This window comes from Canis lupus, chromosome 10 (assembly GCF_011100685.1).
Source record: "Canis lupus familiaris isolate Mischka breed German Shepherd chromosome 10, alternate assembly UU_Cfam_GSD_1.0, whole genome shotgun sequence".
NCBI classification, from domain to species: domain Eukaryota; kingdom Metazoa; phylum Chordata; class Mammalia; order Carnivora; family Canidae; genus Canis; species Canis lupus.
The window spans coordinates 62,692,395-62,711,002 of record NC_049231.1 but is presented as its reverse complement, the minus strand read 5'-3'; the positions used below and the strand labels follow the sequence as shown (position 1 = coordinate 62,711,002).

The window sequence follows — 18,608 nt, the reverse complement described above, 5'->3', positions numbered from 1 at the left end:
CACAGGCAGAGGGAGTAGCAGGCTCCTCATAGGGAGCCTGATGTGAGACTTGATCCCTGGACTAGGATCACGCCCAGAGCCAAAGGCAGACACTCACCGCTGAGCCACGCAGGTGTTCCAAGATTTCATTTTTTTGGTAGCAGAGTAGTATTCCAGCGTGTGTGTGTGTATAAATATATACACCACATCTTCTTTGTCTATTCACCTGTCAGTGGACATCTGGGCTCTCTCCATAGTTTGGCTACTGGGGACATTGCTGCTATAAACATTGGGGTGCAGGTACCCCTTCGGATCACTGCATTTGTATCTTTGGGGTAAATACCCAGTAGTGCAGTTGCTGGATTGTAGGAGACCTCTATTTTCAACTTTTTGAAGAACCTCCAAACTGTTTTCCAGAGTGGCTGCACCAGCTTGCATTCCCACCAATAGTGTAAGAAGGTTCCCCATTCTCTGTATCCTTGCCAACATCTGTTGTTTCCTGACTTGCTAGTTTTAGCCATTTGACTGGTATAAGGTGATATCTCATTGTGGTTTTGATTTGTATTTCTCTGATGCCGAATGATATTGAGTGTCTGTTGGCTCGATTTGTCTCTTTTAAACATTTTGTTTTTGTTTTTTTATATGTTTTGTTTTTCTGTTTTGCCTTTATTGCCTTTATCCTAGTATACCATCTTAATTCCATTGATTTTATTTATTTATTTTTTATTTATAAGATTTTATTTATTTATTCATGAGAGAGGCAGACACAGGCAGAGGGAGAAGCAGGCCCCCTGCGGGGTGGGAGTGGGGGTGGGGGAAAGCCTGATGCTGGACTCCATCCCAGGACCCCGGGATCACAACCTGAGCCAAAGGCAGATGCTCCACCACTGAGCCATCCAAGTGCCCCAATTCCATTGATTTTTTAATACTTCAAAAATTATTTTTTTAATGGCTGCATTATAGGTTACAGTAAGCATCTTAGTTACTTCCTCTTTACCTCAGATTTCCTAAATATTAATAATAATTTAGTGAAACACAGAAACATTGTTCCAGTATAGCTCTTTGCTTCTGGTGAGAAATCAGCTGTTAAACTTACTGGGGTTCCCCTTTTAGACATATTTCACTTTCTCTTTCTAATATCAAGATTTTCCTCTTCATCTTTGGCTTTTATTTTATTTTTTAAAGATTTTATTTATTTATTTATTCATGAGAGACACACACAGAGAGAGGCAGAGACACAAGCAGAGGGAGAAGCAGGCTCCACGCAAGGAGCCCCACAACAAATTCCAACTAAGATACACCCAGGGAGAAACAGCTAGCCTCCTCATTAAACTGTTAAAAGCCAAAGATGGGGCAGCCCTGGTGGTGCAGCGGTTTGGTGCCGCCTGCGGCCCAGGGTGTGATCCTGGAGACCCGGGGTCCAGATTATCAAACAGTGCCAAGTGATTTTGAACTTTTTGGCAGCGGAAGGGAGATTGAGTACTCAGCATATTGACTGTATTTGGGCTGCAGCACAGGTAATATTAACTGGTCACATTTATTAAGTGCTTCCTTATTATTTGTTCTAAGTGTTTTATTCCCTTATGAGGTAGATCTGTTCTAATTTTATAGCTAAACATTTTTTAGCAAAGTGATATATTTTGGCCATAATTTATGTAGTTTGCTTTGGTTTTGGTCATCCCACTTCTTCTGGGAATCCACTTATATGTAAGTTTCTGCAGCCCTGAGTAGTTGTGATTAATAATGTTCAGCTTTGGGCAGCCCCGGTGGCGCTGCGGTTTGGCGCCGCCTGCAGCCCAGGGCGTGATCCTGGAGACCCTGGATCAAGTCCCACGTCAGGCTCCCTGGATGGAGCCTGCTTCTCCCTCTGCCTGTGTCTCTGCTTCTCTCTCTATCTCTCTGTGTCTCTCATGAATGAATAAATAAAATCTTTTAAAAAAAATAATGTTCAGCTTTATACTTGGCTAAATTGTAGTTATAATTCTGAATCCTTACAAAAGTCCATGGGTCTCCTTATAATATCCTTCAAGATACCAAAAGAATGAGGTTTATTTTTTTATAATTGCTGAATTGTCTTTCTGTATGTTTAGGAGAGGGTCAGATAATTGACTCAAGGATCATAGCTTTTATAGGGATGTCCAAGAATAGATAAATCATTAGTTTTATTTTTATTTAGTTTATTTTGGAGATAAAGCAAGTGAGCAGGGAGGAGAAGCAGAGGGAGAGGGACAAGCAGATTGTGCTGAGCACAGATCCTGACATGGGGCTTGATCCCATGACCCTTAGATCATTATCTGAGCTGCAATCAAGAGTTGGACACTTAACTGTCTTGGGACACACAGGTGCCCCATTTTGTTCCTAAAGATTTTATTTATTTTTAGAGAGAATGTGCATGTGAGGGGATATCAATAGTTTTAATGTTTTCCCTTTTGAAGCCCATATATACCTAACTCATAGCTTGCTTTTTCCTCCTTAGACTTAAAAGGCTTTTTAAATTTAATTCTTATATAGATAAATAAGATAAATTATTTCATCTTTTCAGTTTTTCTGTGTATAATTCATATAGATGGAAAGATGTGGGAGCTCTTGTGGCCAGTCCTGTTTTGAAATCTATTTTCTTTCATTTAGAATATACCTGTCACTACTTTTTTCATTAAATGTTTGGTAATAGCCTTTCTTTCTTTTCTTTTCTTTTCTTTTCTTTTCTTTTCTTTTCTTTTCTTTTCTTTTCTTTTCTTTTCTTTTCTTTTCTTTTCTTTTCTTTCTTTCTTTCTTCATTCATTCATTCATTCATGATTTTATTTATTTATTCATGAGAGGCACACACACACAGAGAGAGGCACAGGCAGAGGGAGAAACAGGCTCCATGCAGGGAGCCCGATGTGGGACTCGATCCCAGGTCTCCAGGATCACACCCTGGGCTGAAGGCGGTGCTAAACCGCTGAGCCACCCAGGCTGCCCTGGTAATAGCCATTTAAAAATGTTTTTAAAGAAATAGGCAATCTGAAGAAGCCTGTATTTATTAAAGAAATTGAATCAAGATTTACTGACTTTGCTGGAGTGCTTGGGTGGCTCAGTTGGCTAAGCATCCAACTCTTAATTTCAGCTCAGGTCATGATCTTGGGGATATGAGATCAAGCCCTGTGTTGGGCTCTGTGCCTGCTTAAGATTCTCTCTCCCCCCTCTCCCTCCAACTCCCCCAAAAAAGCATTACAGACTTTGTCAAACAGCATCAGGCCCATATGTGTTCATTGGTGAATTCTATCATTTAAAGAAGAAATTTAAGGAAGAAGTTACCCTAATACCAAAGACATGTAAGAAAACTACAGCCCAGTATGTCTCATGAACATAAATGCAAAAATCCTTGTAGAATATAAGCAAATCACCTCCAGTAATATGTAACGAGAACTATATACCACAACCAAGTAAGTTTTATTTCAGGGATACAAGCCTATTTCAATTCATGTAATCCATCACATCAACAGGCTAAGGGAAAAAAAATCACACAATCATATGAATAAAGAAAAAGCATTTGGCAAACTCAAACATTCAAGGTAAAAACTGAGTGAATCAGAGAGAACTTCCTCAACTTGGTAAAGAAATTACAGCTAGCATTATTTTATTAGAACCTCAAAGGTTTTCCAGTCAGGAATAAGCAAAAAGGTATTTGGTCTCATCATGGTCTTTTAACATTGTACTGGAATCCTACCTAATGCAGTAAGGCAAGGCAAGGAGACAAAAGTTGGGACAGATTGGGAAGCAAGAAATTGATCTTTGATTGGAGATGACATGATCATCTGTATAGAAAATCTGAAAGAATTGATGGACTCATGGAACCTAGCGAGCAAGTACAGCAAGGTTTGGGAAAGAATGATAATAACGTTTTAATGTGTTAACTGTCTTTATTATTTAATTTTAGGTCCATTGCAAAAGAACTTGCAGACTGGCTTATCAGCAACAATGTGGTAGAGCATATATTTGGACCAAATTTACATATTGAGGTTTGTGAACAATTATATGACTGATCTATTAAGAGAAGAATACTTTAGAAGATTAGCTATAATGAGATTTTCTTTTCCAGATTATCAAACAGTGCCAAGTGATTTTGAACTTTTTGGCAGCGGAAGGGAGATTGAGTACTCAGCATATTGACTGTATTTGGGCTGCAGCACAGGTAATATTAACTGGTCACATTTATTAAGTGCTTCCTTATTATTTGTTCTAAGTGTTTTATTCCCTTATGAGGTAGATCTTTTCTAATTTTATAGCTAAAGAAACTGAGACATAGAGAAAGTTGGGTATGGAATCTGTGGAATCTGGCTTTTCACAATCTATGTCTTCCTACATTACGGGTAGAATTGAAGGAAATGAGAATTAGTCAATTAGACATTGTACATGAAACCATCTTGGTTTTTTAAGAGACATTTACCTATTATGTTTTGTTGATATATAGTAAACCATTCTATCCTGAATGTTGTGTTGGTATTTTTCTTTCCTGTTATACTGGTTTTTTTTTTTTTCTTTAGTCTTTTGAATAAGCATATATCTGCACGGTTCAAAACAAAAAAAAAGTGTATGTTATATATTTCCCTCCCTCCTGTCCCTGTTTCCCAGGAATGCAGATCTTCTTAGGGTACGTCATATTTTCTACATAAGTGGCTACCTGTAAGCTTTTTCCTTGTCTTTTTTTTTGGGGGGGGGGCTCTTTATTACAAATGTTGCATACTAAATGGACTTGGCTTCCCCCCCCCACTTTATTCTGAAGATTATTGCTACATATCACTACATAAAACACCGATTTTTTTAAAGAGAGCATAGTGTTTTAGTATGATATTTAATTCCCATTCATAGGCATTATCTTTTCCCAATCTTTCCTGCTACAAACAATGCCAAAGTAAATTGTAACATGTTAATTTCATCCATGTGCAAAATTATTATGTAGGATAAATCTTTTAAGGAGAATTATTAAGCATCTGTTTGGTTTACATGTGGTACATAATGGTACGATAATGCCTCCTCATCTTCCTCAATACATTGTGCCCTACACTACTTGATATTTGCTAAACTGATGGGTGAAATGTATATTTTAAATTTGCATTTTGTTTATGTGAATTACATTGCAAATCTTGTGTTTAAGAGCCATTTTTGTTTCCTTTGCTGAGAATCTCTGTTAATATTCTTTGTTACTTAGCAGTGATTTTACTTGTTCTTTTTTGTAGGAGACCTTTATATATCAGTGAAATTGGAATTGAGTCTGTGTTAAGAGTTATGACTATTTTTCTACTTTGATGTTGTCTTTTGGTTAAGGTGGTTTTTGCTGTTCAGTTTCATGTTTGTGGTTTTAAACTTGTGGTTGAATTTTTTTTATGGCCTGTGGATTTTGTCTTATGGTTTGAAATGCCTTTTCCAGTCCACAGTTATAAGAAAGTTCTCCTTTATTTCCTTCCTGTACATTTTATGTTTTAATTTTATGTTTTAGTCTTTTTTAAAAAAGATTTTGAGAGAGAGCAAGAGCGAGAACATGAGTGAGGAAGTGGTACAGAGGAGCAGAGGAAGAAGGAGAAGCAGACTCCCTGCTGAGCAGAGAGCCCGATGTGGGGCTCCATCCCAGGACCCTGGGATCATGACCTGAGCCAAAGGCATTCACTTAACTGACTGAGCCACCCAGGCACCCCTATATTTTAGTCTTTGATCCATTTGGAATTTTTCTTGGTTCAAGGTTTCATGTACCTAACTTTTAACCCCATTTTTTTTGCTATGTAGTTGTCCCTGTTCCACTTGTTCAGTAGTTCTTTTCCTTATTGAATTGACATACCAGTTTTATTTTGATGAGGTCAATTTTTGGAGTCTGTAGATTGACCTATCAGTATAGGCAGTCATGATCTGTATACCAGGGATTGGTAGACTTTTTTGGCTTGGTAAACAAAGTTTTTGGGCCGGCCACTTCATTTTGTAAATATTTTTGCAACATAGCCTTGCACGTTCTTTTGCATATTGCCTGTAGCTACTTCCATACTGTAGTGGCAGAGTATAGTACTTGTTGTAGAGACCTTATCACTTTCAATCCTAATATATTTACTGTCTAGTCCTTTAAGAAAACATTTGCTGATTGTGGGTTTATACTAATGTCTTTACCTTTTTTTTGTTGGTTTTTGGTAGTATTGGTATCTGTCAGGGCTGGTTCTTTTTTATACATTTTTAAAGAATTTTTCTGTTTTCTCATGTAAGTTTTAGCACTGACTTATTTAAAAATACTGTGTGTGTGTTTTTTTTTTTTTAAAGATTTAATTTATTCATGAGAGACACAGAGAGGCAGAGACATAGGTTGAGGTAGAAGCAGGCTCCTTGTGGGGAGCCTGATGCGGGAGTTGATCCCAGGACTATGGGATCTCAACCTGAGGTGAAGGCAGACGGTCAACAATTGAGCCATCCAGGCGCCTCTCTTTAAAAATACTATAATCGTAATTGTAATAATGATGAAATTGAAGAGAACTAAAGTTGTCTTCTTATCTAAAGCTTAAACTATTATTTTTTTGCTTAAACTATTTTTTTGTGTGAGATTCAATTTAAAGTTACTTGTCTATAAATTTTATGTTAAGCTTATTGTTAGAATTTAAGTTACATTTATTATTGCTATGATAATAGCCATTTCTCCCATTATGTTTTTCTTTCTTCCATTATAGTTGATTACTGCGTATATTCATAAACTTTTTATATAAACATTTTCAGATTTTTGATAATAATTGTATGCCTTGAGACCTTATGTCTTTGGTTGTGCTAATTTTTAACACTTTTTTTACTTCCTGTATTTGATATTGTATATTTATACATGAATGTCATTTCAATAAATTAAAGAAGCACTTTTCTGTTTCAGAACAAAGGAAAATTTTCTTTCGTAATTTTCTGAAAATGTTAACTTATTTTAGTAGATTTAAAATTTTTATTTTGTTCACAGTAAAACTAGAAAAAGAGAACAATGATACATTAAGTAATACAGAATAAATAGCTAGGAATAGTGGAACATTCTTTATTGAAACTGAAGTTAATCAAATTGATCATAGATAGTATGGCCTATTAAAAGTTTTAGCATTTTGCCCTAGCAAGAATTTAAAGTAACCTCGGAAGGGAATAATTAAATATTGGTATATTATCTGTGAGAGCAAAAATTTAAAAATATCTGTAAGAGATTATATAAAATAAGTGTATCTTAAGGGTTAATTTAATTGAGTCTGCAGTTCATTACTACTTTACTTCTGAAACTACCACAGATTTAGAATGACTAGGAATTTTTACATTTTGAGTTTTTAAAAATTTGAGCACTAAATATAATTAATTTCAGAGTGTCTTGGTCTGGTTAGTTTCATGCAGTGTCACCTGAGTCTTTTTTTTCTTCTGTCTGGAGCAAGTTTTTGAGCTCACTGCTCACCTGAGATACACAGACACACACACATACACACACACACACGGTTCACCCATAGTAATTGGATTGGCTGCTGCTGTTTTCATTGTTTGTATCTTAGCTCTTACACTGGAATCCAAGGAGAAAATAGACAAAGGTGACAAATGGATTTGAAATTGATAGAAAAAGAAGTGTTTGTAAATATTTGAAAAATGCTTATATTTGTAATTAAATGTAAGTTCAAATAATGTAATGGCATTTTCATGTATTGGTTAGTTCCTATTATGTTTAGTAATGCATTATATTGACCAGAGTGTGGTATAACTTTTGGGAAGCAATATAGCAGTTCTATTTCTGGTAACTTATTCTGTAAATACATGTACATGAAGATGTTCTGGTACAGCATTGACTATACTAGCAGATACAGAATGTCATTGTAAGGACCACTTAAATGAGTTTTGGGAAATTCATATAATAGAATGCTTTGTAGCCATGAGAAGGATTAAAGGTACTATATTATGTTCGTGTGGAATAATATATAAGAAATAGTTTCACTGGGGATCCCTGGGTGGCTCAGCGGTTTAGCGCCTGTCTTTGGCCCGGGGCGCGATCCTGGAGTCCCGGGATCGAGTCTCACGTCGGGTTCCCGGCATGGAGCCTGCTTCTCCCTCCTCCTGTGTCTCTGCCCCCCCCCCCATCATAAATATAAATATAAATATAAATATAATATAAATATAAATATAAATAAATAAATAAATAAATAAATCTTAAAAAAAAGGAAACATCATTTAAAAAAAAAAGAAATAGTTTCACTAAACACTGCGTAGGTAATAGATCTTTTATTGAGAGAAAATCCCAAGTACACAGTGTATTCTCCCAATGTATATTTGAACAATTATAAAAAGAGGATGTGTGTGTGTATACACACACACACACACGCACTTTGTACTTATGAATGCCTGGAACTATTTGGAAAAATAAGAAATTTTAATAGATTTGTTTCTGGGCAAGTGGCCTAGGATAGATGGAAGACTTCATTTTTATTGTCTATACTTATGTAAACTTTGAAACTTTCGCATGTGTATATTAGTTTTTCAGTAAATACAGGACTAGTATATAAAGTTAAAGCAAATATTTTGACCTTTAAATGATTCTATACCATTTAAAGTTACTGTTCTGGTTTGATTAGATTACCTTTTTTCCCTCTACACACCTTTTCACCATAAAATGTTTTAGACATAGGACATCAAAAATGCCTTCAGAATTCTTGCACTCTTGGAATTAATGTTTTCCAAGTTTGACGAATACTTGCATAAATGCACGGAAATTACTGATATAAGATAATTTTATCTTAAAATGGGGCTAATTTGGGGGGTAGATCTTTGTGTCAATGACAAAAGTCAGATCTCTAGGATTTAGAAGGACTTAAGTGTCTTCTGATTTAGATATGCATTATGTACGTAATTGTTATTAGTTTCTCAGAAGGATTAGTGATAACTAATTTTAGATGCACTGTTCTATATTCTAGTGGTTATTAGCTTCTGCATGTGTATTTATATATACATTTAGGTTACTGCTTTATGAGACATTGCATACTACTAGCTTGTGCTGTTATTACTCTACTTGAGTTAGAATTTGGGCACTGTAGGGATCCCTGGGTGGCGCAGCGGTTTGGCGCCTGCCTTTGGCCCAGGGCGCAATCCCGGAGACCTGGGATCGAATCCCACATCGGGCTCCCGGTGCATGGAGCCTGGTTCTCCCTCTGCTTGTGTCTCTGCCTCTCTCTCTCTCTCTCTGTGACTATCGTAAAAAAAAAAAAAAAAAAAAAAAAAAAAATTAGAATTTGGGCACTGTAGTATCCTTCTGTGTTATAGCTTAAGATTTCAATTCTTTGCTTCCTGCCGTTTTAGGAGCTTTTAATATGAGCTGTGCTTTTTTTTTTTTTTTTTATGTTGTTGGATGTCTTCATATATACCTTTGTTACCCATTCATATTTAAGAAAGATAACTAAGGGGACGCCTGAGTGGCTCAGCGGTTGAGCCTCTGCCTTTGGCTCAGGGCATGATCCTGGGATCCGGGATCGAGTCCCACATAAGGCTTCCCTGTGGTGAACCTGCTTGCTTCTCCCTTTGCCTGTGTCTCTGCCTTTCTCTCTGTGTCTTTCATGAATAAATAAATAAATCTTAAAAAAAAAAAAAAGATGTCTAGGTATTCTTGGATGTTGTGAAGTCTTTTTTTTTTTTAATGTTGTCTCAGATGGGACTCCTGTTTTGCACCATTTTCTAGGGTAGTAATGGTAAAACAACTTACACTTTTCTCATTAGATTCACTAGCCTTTTTGCCTGTGGAACTTATAAATAAGAGTGAAAAGGGATACCATTATCAGTGCTTGAAAACTATGGCTTTATACAATTTTTTATCCAGGGGAGAGTTCTGGTGTGTGGGTAGAGTACATAAGTTGTCTGTATTTTTCTGACTGGTTGATGACTGACAAATACATTTATTAAGAGTATTCAGGGAAATCCTGTTTTTATTTCCATACCTCCTGCTGTCCATCAGATCTAGTTCTCTGAGTCCAGTATCTTCCCCAGTTATATTGGGAAGGTTAACTTATTTCCTCTGCTGCTCACTCACAAATTACCCTGAGCTACACCTTTCTCTACCTGTACACTTTAAAATATATTCCCTTCATTTTAGTCTTTGAAAAGTTTGTTGAAAAAAAAAAAAAGTTTGTTGTAATCTAGTTATCTATTTACTCATTTTCTTTATGGGTTTCTTTTCATTCTAAAATACAGTAATGATTGATTCACTTCTAGAAAAGATGAGAGAATTCTCACCATTTCTTTTCTCATTTTCTGTGTTTCTGTTTTTACTTTATTTGTACCTTATCAAATTATATGTTTTAAATTTTACATTAGAACCATAATTTCTATAGTTGTTAAGGGCTAATTTTGTCTTTAGGTATATGACTCACTACCAGTCCATTTTCTTCATTACTGTTTCTCTCATCGAGGATTAATGAATATTTATTCCTGTGGATTTCACTGAGTAGCCTTTGTTTTCCCTAAAGAGAAATTTGTGCATGGTCTATTCTGGGTTACTACACACTTGAGATGTCTCTTTTCTTTGTACTTGAAGTGTTTGACTGAATGTAAGATACCGAAGCTACTTCTCAGAACTTTGTAGTAGATATGATTAGTAGTTGATTGTTCTCTGAACAGCTTTTTAAATTTTTTTGCTTTTGTTTTTAATATTTTATGTAGATATGTATATATCCCACCATTTCTTTTTAAAGTTTATTTTTTAGTAATACCTACTACACCCAATGTGGGGCTTGAACTCATGACCCTGAGATCAAGAGTCACATGCTTCTGATTGATCCAGCCAGGTGCTATTATCCCACTATTTTTTATTGGCAGAATTTTTCTCTCATGCTGTTTTTCGTGTGTTAAGTAATCATTGATGTGTTTTTGTTTTGTTTTAATTTTAACTTGTTTTGAGTTTTGGGATGATGCCTTTTAACACATATAATTACCTTTTCTCCTATTTTTGTTTTTAATTTTTTTATTGTGGTACAAATATATATGTTAACATAAAATTTACCACTTTAACCATTCGTAACTGTACAGTTCAGTGGCATTAAATACATTTAGTGTAGTATAACTATCACCAGAGTCTGTATCCAAAATTTTGACACTATCTCCAGCAAAGACTCTGTACCCATGAAACAATGTCAGTTTTTCCCTCTCCCAAGCCCTTGGTTTCTTCCATTCTGCATTCTATCTATATGAATATGCCTATTCTAGGTACCTCAAGTAGAATAATAAAATATTTACTAATAATTAAATTTGAATATTTAAAGTCAATTTAAATAAATATGACTAAATATTCCATTGTTTGCATATACTACGTTTAGTATATTCATTTTTTTAAAAAAATTTATTTGAGAGAGAGGAAAAGAATGTGTGGGGAGGGACAGAGGGAGAGAATCTCCAAGCAGCTTGATGCCACAACCTATGAGATCTCTACCTGAGCTGAAACCAAGAGTCAGGTGCTCAACTGACCAAGCCATACAGGCATCCCTAGTATATTCATTTCTACATTCATGGACATTTGATTTGCTTCTTCCTCTTGGCTATTTATTATAAGTAGTGCTTTTATGAATGTAAATGTACAGGCATACATATGAGTCCCTGCTTTCAGTTCTTCTGCATATATATGCTTAGGGTTAGAACTGCTGGGTCATAGGGGTGTCTGGGTGGCTTTATCAGTTCAGTTTCTGACTCTTGATTTTGTCTTGGGTCATGATCTCAGGGTTGTAAGATTGAGCTCTGCATTGGGTCAGCACTGGGAATGAACTCTGCTTGGGATCCCCCTTTGCCCCCTGAGGGTTCATGCTCTCTTTCTCTTAGGAAAAAAAAAAATTGCTGTGCCATATGGTAATTGTCTAATCTGAGTTACTATCAAACTTTGTTGATAGTGACTGTAGTATTTTACATCCCACCCAGAATAGAAGGGGATTCCCATTCCCATCCTTGCCAACACTTGTTATTTGCCTTTAAAAAAAAAAATTGGGGCAGTCCTGATGGCCCAGCGGTTTGGTGCTGCCTTCAGCCCAGGGTGTGATCCTGGAGAGCCAGATCGAGGCCCACATTGGGCTCTCTGCATGGAGCCTGCTTCTCTCCCTCTCCCTCCGCCTCTGTCTCTGCCTCTCTCTGTCTGTCATGAATAAATAAATAAAATCTTTAAAAAATAATTTAGGTGCTTTCTTCAGCAGCACATATACTAAAATGATTGGCATAGCCCTTGCGCAGGGATGACATGCAAATATGTGAAAGGTTCCTTATTTATTTATTGATTGATTGAAATGTTCCATATTTAAAATAAATAAGTAGATAGGTGGATAAATATTTAGTCATCCTAGTAGTGTGGTGATAGCTCATTGTGGTTTTAATTTGCATTTATTTGCATTTCCTAATGACTAATGACTGGAAACACTTTCATGGGCTTATTGGCCATTTGTATATCTTTTTTTTGAGGAATGTGTACTCACGACCTTTTTCCTTTTTTGTATTCTGTTGTTTTAGAAGTCTTTTTGGTCAAGTTTAACAGTACTTTTTACTTTCTGGATATTAATCCCTTATCGGATATATAATTTACATATGGTTTCTCCGACTCTGAGTTTTCTTTTGTTTTCTTTGAAATATCCTTAGATTCTGAGGTGCCTGGCTGGCTCAGTTGGTAGACCATGGGATTCTTGATTTCGGGGATGGTGAGATCAAGCCCCACCTTGGTAATAGAGCTTACTTAAAATAATGATCTAAGTATCTTTAGATGCACAGAAAGTCTTAATTTTGATGAATTTCAACTATTCATTGTGTTACCTGTGTTTTTGGTGTCTTAGTGATGAGACCATTGCAAAATCAAATGAAGGTTCTCCCCAGTGTTTTCTTAGCAGAGTTTTATGTATTTATGTCCTGAGTTTAGGTCTCTTATCCATTTAGAGTTGATCTTTGTGTATGTATAGTGTAAGATAAATATATACCTTCATTTTTCAGTTTGTGAATATTCATTTTTCTCAGCACCTTTTGTTGAAGAGGCTATCCTTTCTCCATTGAATAATCTTGGCACTGTTGTTGAAAATCAGTTGACCATTCATGTGAAAGTTTATTTCTGGGTGTTATACTCTGTTGGTCTACTATCCGTCCTTCTGCTAAAACCTACTTTTCTTGTAAGTTTCACAGATTTTTGTTTGTTGTTGCTGTTGTTGTTTTTGAAGATTGTTTTTGCTTTTAGAACTCCTTGCAGTTCCCTGTGAATTTGGGGCTTTTCCATTTCTAACCAAAAAGGATCTTGGAATTTTGAAGGGATTGTGTTGAATCTGTAAATCACTTTGGGTAGTAGTTTTTTTTTTTTTCTTTTTTTTTTTTTTTTTATGGTAGGCACACAGTGAGAGAGAGAGAGGCAGAGACATAGGCAGAGGGAGAAGCAGGCTCCATGCACCGGGAGCCCGACGTGGGATTCGATCCCGGGTCTCCAGGATCGCGCCCTGGGCCAAAGGCAGGCGCCAATCCGCTGCGCCACCCAGGGATCCCCTTGGTAGTATTAACGTTAAGTCTTCTATCCATGAAAGAGAGGTGTCTTCTCATTTTTTTAAACCCTAATTTCCTTCAGTCTTTTGTAGTTTTTTTCAGTACAGAAATATTTTACCTTTAAAAAAATTATTTGAGAGAGAGAGAGCATGAGCAGGGGAAGGGGCAGAGACAGAGACAGAGGGAGAGAAGGAGAGAAGTGGACTCCCCGCTGAGTGTAGAGCTGGACATGCGGCCCAGTCCCAGGGCCTTGAGATCATGATCTGAGCCGAAGTAAGACACTTAACTGACTGAGCCACTCAGGTGCCCTTCACTTCTTTTGTGAGATTCATTTTTAAGTACAGTTGATCCTTGAACAACACAGGTTTTTAAACTGCCTGTGTCCACATACATGTAGTTTGTTTGTTTTTAGTAAGTACAGTATACCACTGTAAGTATATTTTCGCCTCAACTTTTCTTAATATTTTCTTTATTTTAAGAGTACAGTATATATTAGATATACAAAATATGTATTAATTATTTTTTATCGGTATACTGGTTAAAGGTACTGGTTTATGTTACTGGTTAGACTTACGGTCAGCAGTAGGCTTTTGATAGTTACGTTTTGGGGAGTCAAGGTTATATTCTGCTTTTTGACTACACGGGGGATCATTGCCCCAAACCTCTGGGTTGTTCAAGGATCAGTTGTATTTTATTCTTTGTATGCTATTATAAATGGAATTGATACCCTAAATCCTTGTCAGATAATTCATTGTTGATACATGAAAACATAGTTGAATTTTGCTTGTTGATCTGTACTGTTACAGTGTCTATTTGATTTTTCTTTTAGCTCTACTAGCTATTTATGTACAGGTTTTCTGTATATAGGATTGTGTTATTTTTCAGTAGTTTTACATCTTTTCTAATTTGGATACATTAATTTTCTTTTGTGGGGGATGGAGTCTAATAACTCTGGCTAGAATTTCAGTATAGTGTTGAATAGCAATGGTAAATATGAGTGTCCTTATCTCATATCAGATCCTAGGGGAAAATCAGTCATTTATCATTGAGTATGCTGTTGGCTGTGCAGTTTTCATAAATATCCTTTATCATGTTGAAGAGTTTCTTAGTTCTGAGAATTTTTATCATGAAGGAGTGTTGGATTTTGTCCGATGGTTTTTTTTGGCATCAATTAAGATGACCATGTGGCTTTTTTCCCATTGATTAATATGTATTAGAGTAATTCTTTTTTTGAACCATGTTTGCATTCCTGGGATAAATCTTACTTGGTCGTAGTGAATAGTCCTTTTGGTAAAGTCTTAGATTTGATTTGTTAATAGTTTCTGGAAGACTTTTTTGTCATTTATGAGATACTGTGTAGTAATTTTCTATTCTTATGAAGATTGGGTCTCCTAGGACGAGTTTGGTATTTCCTTCTGTTCAGTTTTTTTGGGAGGGTTTGTGAAGGATTGGTGTTAATTATTTATTATATGTTTGTTAGGATTCTCCAGTTAAGCCATGCATTATATATATTTCCTTGTTGAGAGTTTAATTTCTGATTCAATCTCTTTATTATAGGGCCTACTGACTTTTTTTTTTATTTCTTCTTGAGTCAATGTAGGTAGTTGGCAAGAAATTCGTCCCTATTTTCTAGGTTATCTAATTTTTTGGTGTACTATTGTTCATAGTATTCTCTCTCTCTCTCTCTCTCTTTTTTTTTTTTTTAGAAGATTTTATTTATTTATTAATGAGAGACACAGAGAGAGAGAGAGGCTAAGACACAGGCAGAGGGAGAAGCAAGCTCCAGGCAGGGAGCCTGACCTGAGACTCGATTCCGGGTTTCCAGGATCAGGCCCTGAGCTGAAGATGGCGCTAAACCGCCGAGCCACCAGGGCTGCCCTGTTCATAGTATTCTCTTAAGTTTTTTGAATCTGTAAGTTTGGCAGTAATATCCCACTTGCATTTCTGATTTTTTTTTTTTTTTTAGCTATTTATGTCTTCTCCCTCTTTTCATTCTAGCTAAATGTTTGTCTTTTAGAAGAACCAACTATATTGGTTTTGTTTTCTCAATTGTTTTTCTAATCTGTATTTTATATATCTTTGCTCCTTTGATCTTTATTTCTGTTCTTTTAGCTTTGGGTTATAAAGTATAATTATTATATCTTGTATTGAACCTTTTATAAGTAAATTATATCACTTTTTGTTAATATTTAAAAAACACTGTAGGAAAAAGGAAACCATGTAAGTTTACCCTCTGAACCATTTTTAAGTACTAATAGTAACTATATTCATATTGTTGTATAACAGGTCTCTAAAACATTTTCTTCTTACAAAACTGTACTCATTGAAGAACAAAGGGGCACCTGTTGGTAAAGTATGTGACTCTTGATCTTGAGGTTATAAGTTTGAACCTCATACTGGGCATAGAGTTTACTTAAAAATTAAATTAAAAAATCCAGTAAATCATTGAACCACCATCAACTTCCTTGTTCTCCTTATTCACAGCTCCTGAAAGCCACCATATTACTGTTCTATCATTTTGACTCTATATATTTTATTAGTGGAATCCTATAGTATGTGTCCTACTGTGACTAGCTTATCTCATTCAGCATAATGTCTTCATGGTTCACCCATGTTGTAGCATGTGACAGGATTGCCATTCCTATAAGGCTGAATTAGAACCCACTGAATATAAATGCCACAATCATTTGTTGATGGACCTTTAGTTTGCTTTTTGCTTTCATCTTTTGACTGTCCAGTGAATATAGGTGTGCAAGTATCTTTTTGAAATTTTACTTTTATTTACTTATTTATGTGTATATGTATGTTTATAATCTCTATGCCCACTGTGGGGCTCAAACTCATGACCCCAGGATCAAGAGTTGCATCCTCTTCTGAATGAGCCATCCAGGCCCCCCCTGAAATCCTACTTTTAACTCTTTTGGATATATACCCAGAAGTGGGATTGTTGGGTAATGTGGTAAGTCTCTTTTTTGTCTAGTAACCTTTCAAAAATTTAAAGACTATCTTGTTTGATTTTAGTATTGTCAGCCCAGCTCTCTTTTGCTTATTTGCACAGAATATCTTTTTCCATTCTTTAACTTTTAGCCTATTATGTCTTTGGATATATAGTGTGTTTCTTGTAGACCACATACAGTTGTATCATGTATGTGTGTATATATATTTATATACATATGTTTTGTTTAGATTTTGTTTCTAGAGAGAGAATGAGGTAGAGCATGACTGTGTGAGTAGGCGGAGGAGCAGAGGGAGAGGGACAAGCAGATTCCCAGCTAATAAGCACGGAGCCTGATGTGGGGCTTGAACTCAGGACTCTGAGATTATGATCTGAGTCAACATCAAGAGTTGGATGCTTAACCACCTGAGCCACCCAACTGCCCTGAAACCATTTATATCTAAAGTAATTCCTTGGGGAGCCTGAGTGGCTCAGTTGATTGGGCGTCTACCTCTGGTGCAGGTCATAATTCCAGACTTCTGGGAGCAAGCTCCACGTCAGGCTCTTTGCTCAGCAGGGAGTGTGCATCTCCCTTTCCCTGCTGCTCTGTTTACTTCTGTGTGCTCTCTCTTTCTCTGTCAGATAGTCTTTAAAAAAAATTCCTCAAAGAGTGATTTATTTCTGCCATTTTTCTGTTTCTTTTCTATATGTCTTATAGTGATTTTGTCCATCATTTTTTTTATGGCCTTTTGTTGTTTCTAGTTGATTTTGTTTGTTTGTTTGTAGTTTGGATTCCCTTTCTCATTTCTTTTTTGGTATATTCTATAGATAATTTGTGTTTAACATGAAAATTACATTTAATATCTTGAGATTGTTATAGTCTAATTTGAATTTGTCAACTTAAGTAGTACACAAAAATTATCCTCCTGTATAACTCCTTCTCCCTCAGTTTTTTTATTCATGCAACAGATATCAGCTTTATACATTGTGTGCCCAGTTACGTAGATTAGTAATAATTCTTTTTGCTTTTGTCTTTGAAATCATATAGCAAATAAAAGGTGGAGTTACAAATGAAAACAATACTAGCTTTTAATTACCTAGGTATTTATCAGAGGTCTTTATTTTGTCACTGTTTAGCTTCTTTTCATTTCATTCTGAAGGACTTCTTTAGCATTTCTGGCAGTGCCAGTCTAGTTGTAGTAAACTCCTTTAGCTTTTGTTTATCTGGGAATGTATTAATTTCTTCCTGATAGGACAGTTTTGCCAATTAAAGAATTATCAACTAAAGGTTTTCTTTCAGCCCTTATCATCCCACTTCCTTTAGTAATCAAAGTTTTTAATTAGAAATTAGCTGATACTCTATTGAATATCTCTTGTAAGTGGTGGGTTGCTTATCTCTGTTTTCAGTATTATTTTACTGTCTTTGTTAACAGTTTGATTATAATAAGGTTGGTCTAGGTCTCTTTGAGTTTACTTGGATTTGTTGAACTTGGATTTGTAGATTCATGTCTTCTATCAAATTAAGATGTTTTTCAGCCACTATTTCTTAATATATACTTTAAAAAAATAAATAATTTAGTCATAAGAGACCGAGAGGCAGAGACACAGGCAGAGGGAGAAACAGGCTCCTTGCAGGGAGCCTGATGCAGGACTTGGTCCTGGGACTCCAGCATCATGCCCTGGGCCGAAGGCAGGTGCTAAACTGCTGAGCCACTGAGGCATCCCTATATTTCATCTTTTATGTCAAAATTAGGTTGTGCATATTTACTCTGATATAACAGAAGAGAGTTCAGATCATTTTTGCCTGAAAAATAAAAGGTTAGTGTTTTTGAATAGAGAAATGTACATTTTCTGATATAATTTTTATGAATCGAAGATAAACTTGATACCTCAGATTTTTACTTTTGGAACTCTCAGTTTGGTAATTACTGGCTTATTTGTTGCATATCTCGATTTTGTAGTTTGTAGCTTTATGGCTACAAAAGACATTTTACACGATGTAGTATTTAGTAGTCACTCGTAAATGTTATACTCTCTCTCTCTCACACACACACTCTCTCTCTCTCTCTCTCTCTCTCACTCAATCACTCACTCACTCACTCACTCACTCAAGATAGACACCCAGAGCTTGAGCAGAGGTATAGGGAGAAGAAGGCTCCACACTGAGAAGGGAGCCTGATGCCAGGCCTGATCCCAGGACCCT

General features: G+C 36.0%; 1 protein-coding gene and 1 pseudogene across 1 annotated transcript in view; both read left to right on the top strand.

Moving 5' to 3' along the window:
• USP34 (ubiquitin specific peptidase 34) overlaps positions 1 to 18,608 on the top strand; it is a 243,185-nt gene that overhangs the window by 91,707 nt on the left and 132,870 nt on the right. The window contains 2 exon segments of the mRNA XM_038551363.1: positions 3,899 to 3,980; positions 4,061 to 4,153. Coding sequence (XP_038407291.1) covers positions 3,899 to 3,980; positions 4,061 to 4,153 — 175 coding nt within the window.
• Positions 12,140 to 12,229, top strand: LOC119873831 (annotated as a pseudogene).